Genomic DNA, 16,105 nt, shown 5'->3' on the forward strand with positions numbered 1-16,105 from the left:
TACATGGATCAAATTAATTATGCATGATAATTATATTAATAAGGAATCCCCAAATTCGTTTTAATAATGGAACAATGTTTTAATGTTATATATTTTAAATGATGCCTCTGAGTCTTTCCAAATTTGGGAGATATACAATCATCAGTCTTTTCAGTCCAATTCAAATAATTGGCAACCAAAAATTTTAAATATACATTTAAACTGATTGACAATGAAGGAAAACTGTGACTGTAAATTCATAATAATAAGGTAAAAATTATTGCATATTAACTATAAAGTACTTATTTTTCTAAGGGCTTTAAGTATATTACTTATCTAACCCTCGTTAATAACCTTATGAGATAAGCTACTATTACTATTCCTAATTTTTAGATGAGGAAAATAAGGAACAGAGAGTTAATTAACGTGCACAGGGGCACACAACCATTTAATGCTTCTTCATTCCTGAGGAAAAGGGCCTCAAGAACAACCAAACACTTGATTCAGAGTTATCTCTAACTCATCAGAAACAATCAAGGCCCTGGACGGGGAGTCCTAAGTGCATACCAAGTCAGTACCAAGGTCAACATATTCAACAGGAGGCTATATAAGAGGAAAGAACTAAAGTGCACAGCCAAGAAAGTCTGGAAGAGTGGGGACCAACTAAAGAAAAGGATCAAATTAGACTCAAGGAAGACGGGACTAAGGGAATTTTTGAGCCAAAGCACAAGTGGTTGTTAGGCTGAGCTCAGGCTATAAAGTGAGCACGCCTGGAGAAAAAAACAAATCACAGAGCGTAGCTATCACCACTCTCGCCCTCCATTCCCTTTCTCCAGGCCAATTGGAGCTGAACTTTCCCCCATGTAAAGGCCCTTACTCATTCTAGGGATGCTTTGAGGAGGGAAGCAGATTCTCACAACCAGTCCTCCAGTTCTGTCAGTGTGTATAAGAATCTCCTTGGAAGCTGTTAAAAACGCAGATTCTTGAGAGCCAGCCTCAGAAATCTCAAGTCCACTGGTCTACCTTAGGGCCTATAAATCTACATTTTAAACAAGCTTCTCAAGCAGTTAGAGAACCATGTTTTGAGAAAACTACACCTATACACTTTCTAGGCACCAAGTATAGAAGCTGTCATGGGACCATTGGGAGGTAAGTGCCTCCTCTCTGAATATTTGGGTTTCCTGGCCAGCTTACCTTGGTGGCTTAATGGAGTACACAGTGGGGTTCAAGGTCTCAGTGAACCTGGATAGCAAGGAAAGCTACATGATAGGATGGCTGTATGTGGAGGGAGGCAGCTGGAGTAGGATGCCATGAAATTGGTCATGTTACATATCTCAAAAGATCCCAAAACTACAACTGCATGTAAATCTACCACTGTATCACAATAAAAATTTTAAAAAGAAAATCCCTAACAAAAGTCATCCAGCCACTGACATGGGCAGGTGCTATGTGTGTGTGTGGAGAAGAGGTGCTAGGGTGTTTCCCATGAATCTAGGGTTAGTGTCAACTCCTGGGCTCAGTCTTTTGTATGAATTTGGAGGAAGAGTGGATTATAGTTAGCTGTCAGGATGTGAATGGTGCTAGAAGTTGTGAGAAGATAGGAGGTATTGACACTGTAGTTGCTATGAAAAAGAGTGCAGTAAATTGGTGTGAGCAAACACTGGTCCAAAGGACATAGATCAGTCATGTTTTCAGTAGACTCTTTAATGGCAGATCTATCTGGCTGTCAATCTCTAGATGAATGGTAAACAATGGCCAGTAGTTATGAACATGAAATATTTTTGAAAGCATCCTTGGAAAATGGGACACAAATTGGGGGCTCAGTCAAAGCCCAGGTGACTTGACAGTCCATGGAGGCACAAGCAGAAAATCTCACTGTTGAACAGGACAGCAGCAGCTAGAGTGGATTGGGAGAATAGTGGGTAGAGGTGGGAGGACAAGACATTCTGGTGATAGAGTCAACTGCCACCAGGAAAGAGACCTGCTTTGAGAGGAGAGTCATTTCACATTAATCTAGTGTGAAGGTTTCTAGAGACATCCTGCAATCAAAAGCAGGGCATAGCACTTCCTTGGGTCACCCAGGCCCATCCTTAATTTACATACAGGTGTTAGAGTAGGGAGAATCCTGAATAGTGTTCAGGATTTGCACAGGCCTGGGTCCAGTGGGGATTGCGTACCTTTCCTTGCTATGCCAGGTTCACTGAGACCTTGATTCCCACCATGCACTCCAGTAAGCCACAAGGCAAACTGTTTGCCTTGATAGGCTCTCTCAACATGCTGCACTATCACACAGCCTTGAATCTCAGATGAGATTCTAACTCATCACGTGTGAGCAGATGCCTACAGATGTGTACTGTGTAGGCATCTACCTGCTTCCCTGATAGATGTAGCCAGGGACACAGAGTTCTCTAGTTTAAGACTCTCCCATAGTAGGGCTGCCTCCACCACTCCCTGGCATTCTAGATCAGAGAATGGACATCTGATAGGTGGTTTAGGCTGCTTAGTATGGCAGAGTTCAGTTCTAAGAAAGAGACACCTTCCCTCATGTTTAATAAATTTGTGAGTCTCAGATATTGAGACTGCAGTAGTCTAAGCACTCAGGTCCTGGATGCCAGGTCTCCTCAAGGCTGTGCTTGACTGCAGCCCCTCCCACACCGGGTGATTGCCCCCAGCTGGAGCCAGCTTCTATGACTAGAGACTACAGGGACTACAAGCACTAGCTAGAGCCCTGGTGGGAAAGGATAAGCCCCACAGCAGTGCTTTAAGCCTTCAAGAAATGAGTGTTGAATGGATGAAGTAGTGATTCAGTCTATATTTGAGCAACTCCAACATGGGGAGGGGGGACTATTTCCTAAAATAACTCATTTTCAGACTCTTAAAGAATTATTCCTTGTTTTGAATTAAATCTATCTGCATTTAACTTTCAGTCTTTTGTCCCACAAAGAATTGCCATAGCAATTCTACCCATTCTCGAATATGAAGTCAGCTATCATGTTCCTGAGCCTTCTTTCCTCAATTCCTTTCATGGGAGAGCCATCACTCTTCCGGTGGCTCTCCTCTGAACAAGCTCCAATACATCTATGGGTCTCCTAAAAATGGGGTACAAATAGTGCACTTCTCCAGGTGTAGGCTGATGGGTCCCAAGTGTAATGAGATTATCACTCCCTTGTTATAGATGGTGTGCTTTTCTCTTTTTATCACATCAGAAATTTACTTGATTAGCTATATTTGCTAAAATCTCACCAGCCTTTCCACTCTTCCCTCACCTTGTGCAGTTGTTTGTGGAGCCAAGTATAAGTTGTAACATTTAGAACACAATGCCTGACTTATGGTCTAACTTATTATAATAATCATTATTATTAACTACATCTTATTAGGTATGACCATTACAAAATGGAATTACCACTTAAAATAAGATGTTAGCTCACGTCCCTCCTCCTTCAGTCTCATAAACGGAAATGCTACCTCGTATTACATCTGCTTTTGGATTTTCAGACCACGTTATTGCCTCCCGTCCCTTTTGAGCCAGGCCACCTCTAATTAAGGGCTGCCCCCAGAACGGCCTCTCCCGGGCCCCGCCTCTGGGGCCACAGCTCCCAGGCGCCTCTCGTCCGCCCCGCCCACTCCTAGTCCGAGGCGGGAAGCTCTGGATGTAGCCGCTGATTGGCTGGTTGTGGCGCAGCTTGATGGCGTCGGGCTGGCGAGCCGCAGTCCGGGGGGTGGACACCAAGTGAAGGCCGCCTGTGTGAGGGGGCCGGTGGCCCCAGCGTGCCGCGGCCCAAGGGAGTGAGAAGCGGAGGCACGAGCCCTCCCTACACTTCGCCATGAGTTTCCTGATCGACTCCAGCATCATGATTACCTCCCAGGTGAGCCACTGCCTCCCGCCCCGGGACCCCTCGGCCTCCCTCTCTCGAATCGTCCTCTCGGGCCCTCAGCGATGCAGGCTGGCCCGGGGTCTCGCTCTCCTCCCCCGCAGTCTGCGCCCGCCTCATCGGTACCCAGAGCTCGCGGAGGGTGTGGGATTTGCTGCGTCCGCGCCCACATCCAGCCTCTATCTTTCTGGTCCGCTTTCTGGTCCACTTTTGGAAGAGGTCAGGGGGCCTCAGCACTCGGAGCCGGGGTCGCGAGAAGGGAGCAGTCCCCAAAGCTCCGCGAAGCTTCTGCAGTGCGCCGCTGACCCCTGGATTGGGGAAGGCTGTGGTTCCGGGCGGTGTGCGCAGTACGCCAATCAGGGCTGGCTTCTAGGGACACGTGGGGGCTTTGCTGGCTACTTGTCAAATCCTGAATCCGGGTGCGGAAGCATTTGCCGCCGTCACTTCAGAGATCTTCAAAGTACCATCAGATTTAGGTTGTGCACTAACGCCTCTTCCTTTATCCTCTGTTTGCTGCCCACGCCTTTCGGATCTTTTTCTGACCCTCCTTTCTTCCTGATTGGCCACCATTCATTCAACAAACTTTTATCTACCATTATATAAAGCTTTGAGGGTACGAACATAAATAAGACACCGACGGTCCCTGCTCTATAGAAGCTTCGTCTAGTGAGCCTCTTGCTTCTACTATGTCATTCGTTGAGTTACTCTTTTATTTTTTTCATAGCATTTATCATAGCACAGATACCATTTATGTATTTGTTTTATGAATTCATCTTGGGAGATCCTGTCTTGTTCATAGCTGTATCCTCCCTCCGAGTGCAAACACTCAATAAATATTTGTTGGCCAACTGTTAATATTTGTAGAAACTCACACTACTTAATTATTGATCTCTTCCCCCCTCATTTTTCCAATAATTCAAAGTATTTTTTCGTAATTGTTCTTTTTTTTCAAATGGCAAATGATAGAAACGGTTCCTTTTGGGGGGTTTAAAGTAAACTAAATCTTTGGTTTTTGATCCAGTTTTCCTATTGCTTCATCGTAATGCTTCTGTTCATAGAGTAGAGCATTGTCCTTGTCTCTTGAAAAACTTTTATTACAACATTTAAGAAAGTATGAAACAAGGAACACCCTAATACAATAACTTTTTTCATTCACCATCCTTTACGTAGTCTTCATAATTATTGTTTTATTGGCTGCATAATTTTCAAATGTATCAATGTACAAAAATCTGGACATGTAATTCTCTTGCTTAAAACTTCTCTAAGGCTTCCTGTTCCCCTTGGTGACAACTCAGGGTTATTTTTAGCCCTAGTACCAACTCAAGAAAAATGACGATATTTAAGCTGCATATTTTTCAAATAAAAATAAGAATGTCAGTGAGTTAGTTGGCATTGCCTTGTATCCTCTAAGATTTTCAACACAGATGTAGTTGATAAGTTGAACCAAGAGAGTGGCTTTCTAATCTTTTATGCCTTATAATCATTTACTACTTTAACTTTCACACATGCATTCACATGCAATATTAAATTTCATTCTCAAACCTGCTCATTACAAATGAGGAACTAGGACCCAAAGAAGCCTTTGCATGGAATGTTCTCTGTCCAAATATTTATGTTGCTACATCATCGTCATCATTTAGGTATCTGTAAAAATCTCACTTCAACGAGGCTTTACCTGACTTCTTAACCCCAGTCAAAGTAGCCCTCCATTCCAGCCACCTTCTATCTCATTTCCCTATTTTATTTTCTTCTTACTGTCTATCACTATTGTTTATTTGTGCATTTGTTAGCTGTAAACTCCATGAAATCTAGGATGTTTTCCATCTTATTCTCTGCTGTATTCCCCAGCATCCAGATCAGTTGCTGGCATGTAGTAGAGGCCTAGTAAATATTTATTTTATAGAAAGCACCTCTCTAGAGAGATGTAGTTACCTTGAAAACAACACCTCCCCCTCATTTTTCCCATTTTGTATGAACTGAAAGATTTATTTGAAATGAGATCTGAAATCAGAGGTCATATATTGAAGCTGGTCAGCCTCAGGCAACATTTAGTGTCGAGATTGCCCACCAAGCTACAGGATCAAGTTCAAATCCTTACTATGGCTTATAGGGTCCCTTATGATTAGACCCCAGCTCTTACCTCTTCAACCTTGGCTCTCACTGTTTCCTCACTTCACTTGATACTCTAGCCTTACTAAACTTCTTTTAGTTCCTTAACCTGACCATGCTATCCTGCCTCCAGATTTCTACCCGGTCTGTTCTCTCGTTCTGGACCTTTTTCCCATAACCCTCCAATTTTTTCTCCTTGCTAACTCCTATTCAGCCTTCAGATCTCAACAGGGACATCCAAGAAGCCTGTCCCAGACTGGACTAGATGTCCCTACACAGGCTTCCATAGTACCCTTTGCCCACTTCCCTCATAACAACACTATCCATTCTTTTGTAATTAATTGTCTATCTCCTCCATAGATTATAAACTCCTTGAGAGCAGGGTCCATGCTCTTTTTTTTTTTTTTTTTTTTTTTTTTTTTTTTTTTTTGTGAGGAGATCAGCCCTGAGCTAACATCCGCCAATCCTCCTCTTTTTTTGCTGAGGAAGACGGCCCTGGGCTAACATCGGTGCCCATCTTCCTCCACTTTATATGGGACGCCGCCACAGCATGGCTTACCAAGCAGTGCGTCTGTGCGCGCCCGGGATCCGAACCAGCGAACCCCGGGCCGCCGCAGCGGAGCGCGCGCACTTAACCGCTTGCGCCACCGGGCCGGCCCCAGGGTCCATGCTCTTTTGTTCACCATTTTATTCCTAGGACATATTAGGCACTAATAAATATTTGTTAAATGAATAAGAGGGTAAATAAATGATCCAAGAAAGCTCTTTTCCGTTCAGTTTGTTAATAACTGTCCTGCCAATGGCCGTCTTTTTTTTATCTATAACTAATTCTCAATATAGAAGTCATTTTTGTAAAGGTTTTGTAAAACTGTTATCTAATTTATGTTTTGAGTCTCCTATACAGTCATAAGACTTAAGCAGTTCCAAAGTACACTCTAAGTCCCAAGGTCAAGACTCTGCGCAATTTAAAAAATATCCTCTTTTTTGAATAAGAAGCTGTGCACCTTCTATTTTATTTGCCAAACTGTTTGAAATTGCTTTTTCTTTCCACATGCTTTTTAGATCCTCTGTTATCTTGCCAGAATTCATATTTATCTTGGACTTAATGAATTCTTCAGCTATTTTTTTTGTATTAGTTGTATAAAAGTCTTTTTAAGCTTTTTTGTCAGTGTGAAAGGAGCCCACAATGAAAGATGAAAAGTATGTATCTCTTTCTCTTTTTCTTCCATTTCCCATCCCCTCGTGTAGACCTGTCGTTTTCACTTGTTTTCTTTTGGTACTTTCACTTGTCTAAAGTCCCATTTCAGGGTGATCTTGGTGATATATATTATTTTCTTTTTTATCCTCCATCTCCACCATACACACCACTCCCAGTCCTAAATGCCCAATTTCTCCAACTTCAGTCACAACTTCATAAGTCATATAAACATGACCTCTAAACTCTGAATTTAAATTTCACCACTGGTAATGATTTATAATAGCCAAAGGGTCTCCTAGGTAGTCTAGGGGTATTTTCTTCTAATCCATTCACCCTTTTCCTTTTCTACTCGGTCCAGATTCATGGATCCAAGCTACTTTCTCCTAGCCTCTTGTTTCTTTATCTACATACAGAAGTCCACACTTGGATCACTGCCATAGTTTGTCCACTACTAATTTAGGGGCCTGAAGCGTACTGTAGAAAACCACGCAGCTGTTCACATTGCCAATGCCATGAGTTTATGGACACCCTCAGCTCATTGAATATTTCTTTTTCTTGACTTTAATCAGCTACTTGTTCCATTCCCCTCATAATTTCTCTGGGTCTTCATCATTCTTCTCAAAGCCCCTTTTTCTAGCCTCACCTCTCACTCTTAGCAGATGACCTTGCCTCCTACTTTGTCAACAAAAGTGAGGCCAAAAGGTATGATCTTCTACTTCCTACATCTTAATCTAAGCAGTTATCTATATATAGAACCATTCCCAGCTCCTTTCCTCCCATGTCAGAAAATAAGTGCCCTCTACTCCTGTTTAAGGCCATCCTCTCTGCCTGTGCCTTTGATCTTGGAGCAGCTTATTGTGAAGTTGTTAAAAGCACAAGCTTTGGAATCAGTCACACAGACTTCATATTGAATCTTGATTCTGACGCTTTAAGTGGATTAACTCCTGTAAGCCTCAGCTTTCTCTGAAACTAGGACAATCAAACCTACCTTATCAGGTTTTTATGATTTAATGAGATTATAACACTAAGCACTTAGAGTTCCTAGAATATAGTAAATGATCAATAAAGGGTAGCTGTTGCTAGTAATAATAAATTAATAACATCATCAAGTCACCTTCCAGTGTTCCATCAGTTCTTCTCATGTTTGTTTATCTGCTTAGCTACTGCTTCTTTCCCCTTCTCCTGTAAACTTCCCTTTATCCCACATTCTTCTCTGGGCTACTATCTTAATGTTTTCTCTTTCTCATCTTAGCTCTCCCTAGGGTAATTTTCACTTATTGTCTCTACTGCCTTACCCCCCATTCACCCCCAACCCTCTACAGTCTGGTTCCTGCCTCCATCGCACTATTCAAACTGTTTTCCTTAAGGTCAGCATTGACCTCCTGATACCAGGCGATGGGCTCACTCTGCTCACTGCGATCTGAGCCAATTAATCACAATTTAGGGATCGAGAAAGGAAGTTTTATTTACTTATTTATTTATTTATTTTTTTTTTGTGAGGAAGATCAGCCCTGAGCTAACATCCATGCTAATCCTCCTCTTTTTGCTGAGGAAGACTGGCTCTGAGCTAACATCTATTGCCAATCCTCCTCCTTTTTTTCCCCAAAGCCCCAGTGGATAGTTGTATGTCATAGTTGTACATCCTTCTAGTTGCTGTATGTGGGACACGGCCTCAGCATGGCCCGAGAAGCGGTGTGTCGGTGCGCGCCCGGGATCCGAACCCAGGCTGCCAGTAGCGGAGCACGCGCACTTAACCGCTAAGCCACAGGGCCGGCCCGAAAAAGGAAGTTTTAATTCAATTAGCTGGCATAATCAGGAAGATGGCAGACTAATGTCTCAAAAAAACCACCTTCCAAAAATTACAGAATCTTGAGGTAGTTATATAGGGAAAATGGGCAGTAAGGAGGGGGTTTCCTTCAGGCATGATGGACTTCAGGGTCTTTTATTGTTTCATTCTTCTGTCAGCTGTGATGGATACCTTGTAGGTGTGTTTCCCACCTGTGGTCAGCCTGTTCCTGGAGAGAAACTCATGGAACAAAGCTTTAATTTGTCAGGTTATTGGGGAGTACATACATAAGCAGAGGCCATAAATCAGGAGAGCATGTGAATTTTTTTAGAGTACGTGTGGAGCAGCGAGTAGGCACACAGAGGAGGGGCTGGGGCCATTTAGCATAACAAGATGGCCTCACTTATGCTCACTTACACTCCAAGTTACCAAATCCTTTGAACATTTTTCAGTCCTGGTTTTATAGTCCCTCTCTGCTTCATTTAACACTCCTTTAAACTCTATTGCTTTGGTTTCAGGATACCATACTCTCATGGTGTCTGTTACTTCTCTGACCATTCCTTCTCTGTCTCCTTCTTGGTCTCTTCTTCCCATTCCTATCCTCTAGTGTTTTCTTCTTGGCATATTGCTCTCCTCACTCTACATACTATTCCTGGGTGATCTCGTATACTTTGGTTGTTTCAACTCTTAGGTGTATCTCAGCCTTGCCTTCATAATCTGCCTTTTATGTTGACCTGGATGTCCCTCAGGCACTTAGCGTGTCTAAAAGTGAACTCATCATCTTCCCATCCACCACCCCCATTCCCAAATCTTTTCTTCTTCCAATATGGTTTACATAAATTGGGTGGCGTCGCTCTTCATCCTGTATTCCAACTAGTCATCCTTGATTCCTCCTCACTGATTTTACCTTCTAAGTACTCAAATCTGTTGCCTCCTCTCCAACCACCGATGTCTTAATTCAGGCCTTTGTCACCTCTCACCTGGACTGCTGCAACAGCCTCCTCTAATGTTTCTCTTTCAGCAATGTTGTTTCTCTCAAATGCACCGTCCACATAGCCACCAGAGTGCTCTATATAAAACAAACCTGGCCATGTCTTTTCCCTACTTAAATGACTCCTCATCACCTACGGACTGCAATCCAAGTTCCTTAGGGTAGCCTTCAGGGCTCTCAGTCATTGGTCCTCTGCTCATCCTCTCTCGCCTCATTTAACTGCTTCCTTCTTTGAATTTTATCTTCCAGCAGCACCAAACCGTGTGTAGTTCCCAGTATATGCCATACTATTTCTTACCTCTGTGCCTTACTCATGCTCTTTGCTGTCTAGAAAGAAAGTCCTGTCCTCCTACCCCCACCACCTGTCTTTTACCTATCTAATTCTTTTTCATCCTTTAGGAAAGTAGTTTTTTTAATATTTTAGGGGTAGTGGAAACCTCCAAGTGTGTGGTGAATACCTTGGAACCTCTCTTTAGAAAAAAGCATATAATCCCAAAATTTGCACATGATATCAGGCTTTAACCCCCAAATTAAAACCTCCTTCAGCTAAGGTATTACCTTCTCCAGGAAATCTGTCCTAACCCCCTACAGATTGGTTTGGTCTCTGTCCTTCATATTCTTTTACAATACCATGTGCATATCTCTATCATTGCATGTCCCATATTACATTATAATTATTTATTTTGTGTCTTCAGCACTATACTTTGAGCTCCTTGAGAGTGGTGACTATCTTACTGATCTTTGTATCCCCAGCACCTAGCACAGTACATAGAAGTTATTACAAAAAAATTGAGGTTGAATGTTCCTGAAGAATAAACCATCTTTCACTGTAGACCGTTTATCCATTCAGCAAACATTTATGGAGAGCCTGCTATGTACCAGGCATTGTGCTGGGTCCTGAGGATACAAAGATTGACAAGACAAACATGATCCTTATTCTCACAGAACTTACAATCTAATGTCTAAAAAACAGTATGTATTTAAATTATACATTAAAAAACTGTATGGTAAGTGCTTTGGTAAGGGAAATTCAGGGTAGAATAGGATTATATAAAAAGAGCAACTTATCTTTATTTAGGAGGCCAGAGAAGGCCTTCCACAGGTAGTCATGATGAAGTTAAGACCTGTAGGATAAGTAGGGAGGGGACTGGAGGGAAGTCCCTGTCACAGGACAGCATCTGCAAAGGTCTTGATATGGAAGAATATTGTGTCTAAAGACCCAAAGGCAGTTCCATGTGGCTGAAAATATGAGTTTGGTGGGTAGGAGGGACACAACAAGAGAGGAATCGTCTCTGCTAAATCCTGCTCAAGAGTCCACACGCTGCTCAAGTCAGTGGGAAGGCATAAAAGAATTTTTTCTTGGGTAAAGTTCCTAGTCAATATAAGAAGAAAAGAGAAGTTGTATCAGAGTGCATGTGTATGTGTGTATATTGAGAAGGTTCTATTTACCAGTGAAAAACAAACCAGCTTTAGAACACTGAACAAAGCTGTCATGTGGGTACTGTCTCTGATGCCAGCTTGAACCAAAACTGACAAAGTGGGATCTGGCAGTCTCTTGGCTTTACACTGAGATGGAAACCACTTTATATGAATTAGGCAGGATGGTAGAAAAGCTAAGAAAGCTCTATGAGGGAAAACATAAAAGATATCAGTCTTTCTATAACTTTCCTTTTTTTTAATCTTAACTCCTTTCCCTTAAAGTTGTTTTGTTTTGTTTTTTTAAATACTGGCAAACAGGGATCATCTGTAAGAAGCAAGTTTCACTGATTCCTTTTTATGTTTGCTAACTTCTCTGGCTCATAAAATTATTATCATAAGATTACAGGAAAAATATATATTTTAATTTTTGTCTAACTTAAAACATGTTCTAAAACATTGATAATTTCAAAAATTGAAGAGCATTTCAACATCTACTCCCAATTTTGAGAACTTTAATAAGTAGATCTTATATGAGTGGATCTCGTCTTTGATCTCTGAAATAAGTTAACTGTCTGGTTAGCAGGCCTTTTATCATAAAATAGTCTGTATAAGACATTTCTCAAAAGATTGTATGTATTGACCTTCTGTCTTCTTTCTCCTCCAGATACTTTTCTTTGGATTTGGGTGGCTTTTCTTCATGCGCCAGCTGTTCAAGGACTACGAGGTGAGAAGAGATCGTTTTGAGTATGCTAATACTATATGAATTTAGATTTTTTTAAAAATGGGGCAAGAAAAATCCTCCATTAAAGAAAGGTTATGTTCACTTCCAAGATAGGAAGTTTTTGCCAAATGAATACTATGTAATTCTTAAATTGGAAAATATGATTGGGCTTAGTTGATTTTTTTTTTAAAAAAAAGGCAAGTCATATGTAGCCCAGAAGCCAGGAGCGAAAAATGTCATGCCCCAGTCATATCAGTATACACACCAAAAGCAGATAGTTATTCTTTGGGACAGAATTTAACTTATAATGTCTCATAAGTGTGCCCATTCATTTGAGTATCTGACCTTCAACGTTAATGAACAATCTTACATCCTAATTTAATACCGAAATCCTAAGGCTGGTCTGGCTCTTATCTTAAGCCTTGAATTCAGAAAAACACCAGCCTAGACTGGACATTTCCAAATTAATCCTTTTCATTTAGTAATAAGATCAATGATTATAGACTACTTTTGGGTCATTTCTAGGATGTTCTCCTTTAAACCTTCCCAGAGAGTTTGAGTTGTTGTCTGAAAGAGCCCGGGATTCTAGAGATTCTGTTCTGCTCAATACTTTAAGGCCTCCCAGGGGAGGTTCCAGAACTGGTCCAAGATCTGCAGAATGTCGAAGAAACTCTTTTAGCAGTAACCTGTATATATAAATCTGTCAAAAATCTTTTTTGTCATTGTACATCAGGAATTCTAAGTGCTACTCTGACCCTGTCACTTCATCTTCTTGTGCTTTAAATTCTCCATCCACAAGAGGATGATGGCGATATTGACCTATGATTCAGAAGCACTACCTACTTTCATCTATTTCTTTAGCTCCAGGCAAGTTACTGTCATGGCCCTGTTTCCAATGACTTGAGAATTTCTTCAAAATAGGTTTTCAGACTTATAAATGGAAGATTATCAATTCAATATTTCAAACAAGGAAATGACTTTTAGTCTCTATTTGGTTTTTAACAGGTGCGCCAGTATGTCGTACAGGTGATCTTCTCTGTGACTTTTGCGTTTTCTTGCACCATGTTTGAGCTCATCATCTTTGAAATCTTAGGAGTATTGAATAGCAGGTGAGTAAGGGTACTAATTAGCTCTCCTCTGGAAGAGACTTATGTGACTTTTTTTACGGTGGAAGACTTACCTGGATCTCATAGCTGAAAAGACTCCACCGTGTGGTTAGTTTAGTCATAGTAACTCTAATAATTACAACAAATATGGGTCCCAGCCACCTAATAAGTGGTTTGACAAAGATTGTGAAATAGCAGGGGAAAAAGTCTGACCGTTAGCTCTGAAGTACTAATTGACACTGAGGCTGTGAGAGCCTAGGTCCCAGGCTTCACTCCTAGAAGTTTCATTTTTCTCAGGCTACTCTCTGACTGAATCCTAGTAACGGCCCTTGAAAAATCTGTACCTGAAAAAATTAGAATTCTTCAGAGCTAGTTAAGGGCTTCTATGAAGACTGAACTCCAGTTCTTACTAACTTAGTTACCTTTGTTGATTTCACAGGTATGGTCACATCTGATTGCACTTAGAGTGTTCTTCAAAGGATTTTTTAAAAGCAACTCCTACCCCCCTCCAAGTAACAGACCTGTTAGTTTATTAGACAGTCTATCCAAAATATTTCTTGTTTGTTAAACTGCAAACTTGAGTTTTTTTAGGCCAGTGTTTGTGTGTAGAGTATATCAGCTATTCTATGTAAATTTTTGTTGTACTTTTTTATCACTACATGGAAAAATCTTTTAAGAATAAAATGGCATTTGACTCTGTAGTCAAGAATCAGTGCTGAGCTAAGCTGTAAACTCATTATAGACCTCTGACACTGGAGACTTATAGAGAGACTGTATTCTCAAATTCCTTTCTTGAGAATCAGAGTTGATATTATGGTCTCTTGGTAGGTAAATTAAGAAGTTGCAGTATGATAAAACTGGAATATGTTCTAACTCTCCTGCTTTTAAACTTGTCCTTTAATAATCCAAACCTTTCTTGGATGAGCTGGATACAGATCATATGACTATGGAGAATAGGCAAGTGTTATTTTACATTCTAGTTATTAAATTTTATTATCACAACCTGAAAGTTTCACTGCTATCTAAGCAGAGGTCAGCAAACTTCTCTGTAAAGGGCCAGATAGTAAATATTTTAGGTCTTGTGAGCCATTTGGTTTCTATTGCAACTACATAATGATGGGGATAAATTCTGAGAAGTGCATCGTTAGGCAATTTCATTGTTGTGTGAACATCTTAGAGTTCACTTACAAGAACCTGGATGGTATAGCCTACTACACACCTAGGCTATATGGTAGTAATCTTATGGGACCACCATAGTATATGCAGTCCGCCGTTGACCAAAACGTTGTTTTGTGGCATGTGACTGTACTCAATTCTGCTGTTGTAAAGGGAAAGCAACCATAAGCAATATGTAGACAAACGGGGGTGGTTGTGTACCAGTCAAACTTCGTTTATAAAACAGGTGGCTAGCTGGCCATAGTTTGCTGACACTGATCTATGTAGTGATAGAAAGAACTATAACTCAGATATTCTAAGAACACAGTTATTGCTTTTGGTAGATGATATCCCCCAACTTTTAACTCATTTATAATTAATAATGCCATAGAGTAAGACACATCACTCAGTTACTTTGATGTATATTTATTAAATGGTTTATCTTGAAGAGCATAGGAAGTAGCATTGCTAAAATCTGGTTCTTCTTTGGGTGCTTTTTTGGGGATTGGGTGTGTGTAGGCTGAGACATGTCGTCAATTACACTTATTTTTTTCATACTAACATTTGGTCCTACTGTGTAATAGAAATATAGACATTGATCATGTATTATATTTGTGCATTGACTGCATTCAGAATAGTTTTCAAAGGCGAATCTTGACCCTGACCGAGAGTATTCTTTTGACTCACCTTTGAGCAGAAGTGGTATGGCCTCCTATTCAAATATATAATCTTGTTACGATCCTTAATTTTCTCAAGAGAATGTCACTTTACCCTCAGCTCAAAAAATACTTAAAATACATTGTTTGGTTTTAATTGGCAAGGGATTACACTTGTCATTTCAAACCTACCACCTTCCAATATCATTCAGAAGCTTAGCTGAAATGCTAAGTATGATTGCCTGGAGAGCGTGCAGCTTGTTTGTTTCTCTGGATGCTCTAAAGTGGGTTAATCCAGATGAGCAAAAAGCTGTCGGTGTATATAGACTAAATGGCATTGGCTCTCTGTAGGGTAGCCTGTACTTTGTTTTATGATTTTCTTCTTTATGAAATCTTTGGAGAAATTTCATTATGATCTTGGTAGTAATTCAGTAATAATTATGCTTCCTTTAAGCAATTGGTTTGTTTTTATTACAGACACTATGATTTATGTAACTGATCAGATGGTTCTATTTCACATTGACTATTAGAAAACTTAAAGCTAAATTTATGACCCACCCATAGCAAGTTTCTAGAACTCTATGGTGTGCATTTTCATAATAGCCATCAGGCCTCGCCTGATATTTTACCTATCTTTTACCATTGTTTTTTCTTTCTTTCACGTTTCCTTATAGTTTATTTCATCATCCTGTATTTTATATATCCTCATAAGCCACCTAACCACCTAACCTTTTTGAAACAAGGCCTAAGTAAGTTTAAAATCGATAAATACAAAGGGCATCATCAAGAAAGTAAACAGATATCCCAAGAATGGGAGAAAATTTTTGTAAATAACATATCTGATAAGGGACTTCTATCTAGGATATATATAGAACTCTTACAACTCAATAGTAAAAAGGCAAATAACACAATTGAAAAATGGACAAAGGATCTGAATAAGCATTTCTCCAAATAAGATATACAAATGGCCAATAAGCACATGAAAAATGCTCAACATCATTAGCCAGCAGGGAAATGCAAATCAAAACCACAGTGTGATACCACTTGACACCCACTAGGATGGCTATAATCAAAAAGACAATAACAAGTGTTGGCAAAGCTCTGGAAAAATTG

General features: G+C 40.5%; 1 protein-coding gene across 1 annotated transcript in view; it reads left to right on the top strand.

Annotated features, from left to right (window-relative positions):
• The first annotated feature begins 3,688 nt into the window (after nucleotides 1-3,688).
• The window catches only part of GPR89A (G protein-coupled receptor 89A), a 42,193-nt gene continuing 29,776 nt past the window's right edge, over nucleotides 3,689-16,105 (top strand). The window contains exons 1-3 of the mRNA XM_058538975.1: nucleotides 3,689-3,845; nucleotides 12,019-12,078; nucleotides 13,081-13,184. Coding sequence (XP_058394958.1) covers nucleotides 3,804-3,845; nucleotides 12,019-12,078; nucleotides 13,081-13,184 — 206 coding nt within the window. The 5' untranslated portion in view covers nucleotides 3,689-3,803. The remainder of the gene's footprint in view (nucleotides 3,846-12,018; nucleotides 12,079-13,080; nucleotides 13,185-16,105) is intronic.

The sequence above is a fragment of the Diceros bicornis genome, chromosome 4 (genome assembly GCF_020826845.1).
Source record: "Diceros bicornis minor isolate mBicDic1 chromosome 4, mDicBic1.mat.cur, whole genome shotgun sequence".
Taxonomy (NCBI): domain Eukaryota; kingdom Metazoa; phylum Chordata; class Mammalia; order Perissodactyla; family Rhinocerotidae; genus Diceros; species Diceros bicornis.